General features: G+C 39.8%; 1 protein-coding gene across 1 annotated transcript; it reads left to right on the top strand.

Annotated features, from left to right (window-relative positions):
- The first annotated feature begins 221 nt into the window (after nucleotides 1-221).
- Nucleotides 222-3,002, top strand: LOC143041632 (uncharacterized). Its single transcript, XM_076213641.1, has 2 exons — nucleotides 222-1,047; nucleotides 2,992-3,002. Exons 1-2 carry the CDS (start codon nucleotides 222-224, stop codon nucleotides 3,000-3,002), a joined length of 837 nt encoding a protein of 278 aa, XP_076069756.1.
- The last annotated feature ends 912 nt before the right edge of the window (nucleotides 3,003-3,914 follow it).

Raw genomic sequence — 3,914 nt, 5'->3', positions numbered from 1 at the left:
GTCGTTCAGTTGTTTTGCCAGGTGGTATGTGGGAGTAGATATTTGTGAAATGATAGGTCTTAGTTTGTGGCCAGGTTTGTGAGTCTTAACATTAACATATCGTCTACAGGGTTCCTGTTGACACGTAGGAATTTGGAGGAATCCTGCAATAGACTTTCAACTTTATCAATGTAGTGTGCATAGTATCTCCATGGAGATACTATGCACACCATGGAGATACCATGCATAGTATCTCCATGCCACAATTCAAGAGAGCTGAGAAGACCGCGGAACTGGACCTACTTTACAGGAACCTGTGCAATCTCCGTAAAGAAGGTAAGATTCAACTTAACCCAGATGTAAAAGAACAACTTCAGGCCGAAAGTACTAAACACAGATCCTTTGGTAGTGGTTCCCTGCTCACTGCAGAGTTACGCCAAGCTGCCAAGGAACTTCGTGAGAATAAGGACATAGTGATACGCAGAGCGGACAAAACCGACCTATTTGTTATCTTAAACCGATCTGACTACATTGATAAAGTTGAAAGTCTATTGCAGGATTCCTCCAAATTCCTACGTGTCAACAGGAACCCTGTAGACGATATCCGGAAGAAGGTAACGAAATTAATCAACTTCGCAAATGCAGTAGTAGATGGTGTTAAATTTCAGAATTTGCATGGTCATTATGAGCCCGGATATCTCTATGGAAATGTTAAGACTCACAAACCTGGCCACAAACTAAGACCTATCATTTCACAAATATCTACTCCCACATACCACCTGGCAAAACAACTGAACGACTTAATTACCCTATACATCCCCACTACCCATGCCCTTCGCTCTACAGACGAATTCATAGATATTCTTAGAAATACTACCCCTCAAGGAATCTTGGCTTCGTTAGATGTAGAAAGTTTATTTTCTTTCGTGCCTGTGGATGAAACAATTCAAATCATCTCACGAAATGTCTTCCACCATGACACTTTGCCACCACCTAAGGTACCACGCCCCGTCCTTGAGGACATGCTACGTGCCTGCACAAAAGAAGCACCCTTTAGATGCCCTTCAGGTAAAATTTATTTCCAGGTTAATGGTGTCGCAATGGGCAGTCCATTGGGAGTACTATTTGCCCAAGCTTACATGTGCCATATTGAAAACTCCGTCCTAAGTTCCATCAACCCTTCGCCAAAAATGTATCTAAGATACGTAGACGACATCTTTGTTGACGTAGACGGAGACGAACAGCTTGAAAACCTTAAGAGGGCTTTGGAAGAGAACTTATGCCTACGATTCACTATTGAAAAGAGTGTAGAGAACAAAATTCCCTTTTTAGACGTGTGGGTAGATGGATCAGATGGCACTTTCACCACCAATGTTTACAGAAAACCTAGTGACTCAGGAAGGTGTTTAAACGGGATGAGTGAATGTCCCTCTAAGTATAAGAAAAGTGTGGTACGGGCTTACGTTGCAAGGGCCTTCAAAATTTGTTTAAGTTGGTCTCTTCTTCACCAAGAATTAAACAGGATAAAACAAATCTTAACTAATAATGGCTTCCCGTTGAAAGACATTGACAAAGAAATAAAAACTAAAATGGATTTAGTCAACACCACCGCTTTAGATGAAAGCAGTAAATTCAATAACATTAACCTTTACTACCAGAACACAATGTCTTCAGCCTATAAAAAAGATGAAAAGGTCCTGAAAAAATAATAAAAAAGAATTGTACACCTACAAAAGAAGGAGATAAGCTTAATTTGATAATTTATTACAGGAACCCCAGAACATCATCTCTTATCATGAAGAATAATTTGGCAGCACAAAAGGACAAATTAAAACAGAGCAATGTCGTGTACAAATATACTTGTAATTTTAACAAAGACGGTGCGCTTTGTACAGACGAGTATATCGGGTACACAACACAAACACTTTCACAGAGACTCACGTATCACATGCAGATACCTTCTGAACCCACACCCTGATTTATAAATGAGATCAGATTTCTCCCAGTCCATCCGGTGATTAAATTTATTAACGTGTTGAAACACTGCTGAATTTATTTGGCCATATCTAATCGACCTTTTGTGTTCATTTAATCTTGTCGGTAGGTCTCTTCCCGTCTGGCCAATGTATGAAAGGTTACAATCTTTACATGGAAGGGAGTAAACACCTGGGATATGTTCTTCCTTCAACCTCTGGTGAACATTAACAACTTTTTTATTAATAGTATTAGGGTAGTTATGAATTAAATTTACTTTCTCTTTGGGAAGAAACTTGGACAATTGACTTATGGACTCTGAGAAGGGGATGACTAGGGGATTTTGTCTCTCTTTCTTTAACTTAGTGGAAGGGTGTTTGAAAAAACTTGCTCTGGCTTGACTAAGGGCTTTATCCAGAAACGTGTTTCAACACGTTAATAAATTTAATCACCGGATGGACTGGGAGAAATCTGATCTCATTTATAAATCAGGGTGTGGGTTCAGAAGGAAAATGGTGGAATCAACATTAATTGATTATCTGCCCACGATGAATATTTCCAAGGGTCAATGGACCCCAGACATCATTTCAGGACTATTCATCACCAAAAATATTGTCAACAAGCTTCCTCCCCCTCCCCCTGACCCGACCTCGTGTCAGCCTCAGGTCAACTAGGGTTGGGGCAGTGATGTTCTTTATTTTCTCATGTTCCCTTTCTTTTGTAAGAGGTTGCTACTTAAGATAGCCTCCTCCCTGCCACTTTGTACTACTGAAGAGGATTGCAGGTAGCAATCGAAATATATAGTTCCGCTTACGCAACTTTTTCTTTCGTCCGACTGTGGTGTTAGTTGTGATATATATAAATATTTATATATACATATATATATATATATATATATATATATATATATGTATATTCATATATATATATAAATATATATATATATATATATATATATATATATATACGCACACACTATTCTTGATCGCTTGGCTATTGCAGTGCATCATAGCCAATGACAAAATTTGATGTCGCCAGGTCATGATTGATGGATTAGTAAAGGTTCTTGACTTTAGTGTATTTCCCTCTCCACCTCTGAGCATTAATGTGACTCAAATCCTATTCATAATCCACAGAATTTGTTATAAATTGGAGAATTCAGCTGAGGAATGGGATTTTCTGGAGTTTCTGGCTGCTGCCGTTTTTGGTTATGCTGAGCAGTGCGTTCTTGCTTTAGGGTCTCTACTCCTTTGAAGATTTTAGACCTCCAGATTGCACGGCCAATGGCTAGAGTTTCCAGGTTCGCTGGACGGATGTTGCATTTCTTAAGAGATGCCTTGGCTTGATCTTTATATCTTCTCTTGGGGCCGCCAGGTCCTCGGTGTCCTTTGTGAATCTGTCCGTGCAGGACTTGCTTAGGAAGTCGATCTCTCGTCATATGGATCAAATGCCCCACCCACTATAGTTGGCGCATAGTAACCAAAGCTTCTATGCCTGTTTAGCCCGTTCGATCTAAAATCTGCACATGGCCTTTGCAAGTGAGACCAAGGATATTCTGGAGGTTGTTGATTTGGAGCTTTCCTAATTGTTTCAGGTGTCTTCTATAAATGGCCGAGGTCTCAGATCCATAAAGAAGGGTCAATATACACACTACTGTGTATATCTGTACTTTTGTTGACAGTTTGAGTTGTTTGTTCTCAAAAACTTCTGACCAAAGTTTGCTAAACGAACTTGTAGCCTTGTTAATTCTACCCAGCACCTCCTCATCTATGTTGGTAGACGGGGTTGCAATGCTACCCAGATATGTAAATAGTGAGACTTTTTGAAGTTTTGTGTTGTTTATTTTACGGGTAGGCAAGTCCTGGTCGGGGTTGACACGTCGCACTATCATTTCAGCTTTCCTAGTGTTGATTTGCAGATCCAGAGCTTGATATAAGGAAGAGATGGTGTTGATTACATGT

The sequence above is a fragment of the Oratosquilla oratoria genome, chromosome 31, assembly GCF_046742065.1.
Source record: "Oratosquilla oratoria isolate Oo_2021 chromosome 31, ASM4674206v1, whole genome shotgun sequence".
NCBI lineage: Eukaryota > Metazoa > Arthropoda > Malacostraca > Stomatopoda > Squillidae > Oratosquilla > Oratosquilla oratoria.
Note: the sequence above shows the minus strand (reverse complement) of the source record. Positions and strands in the feature narration are given on the sequence as shown.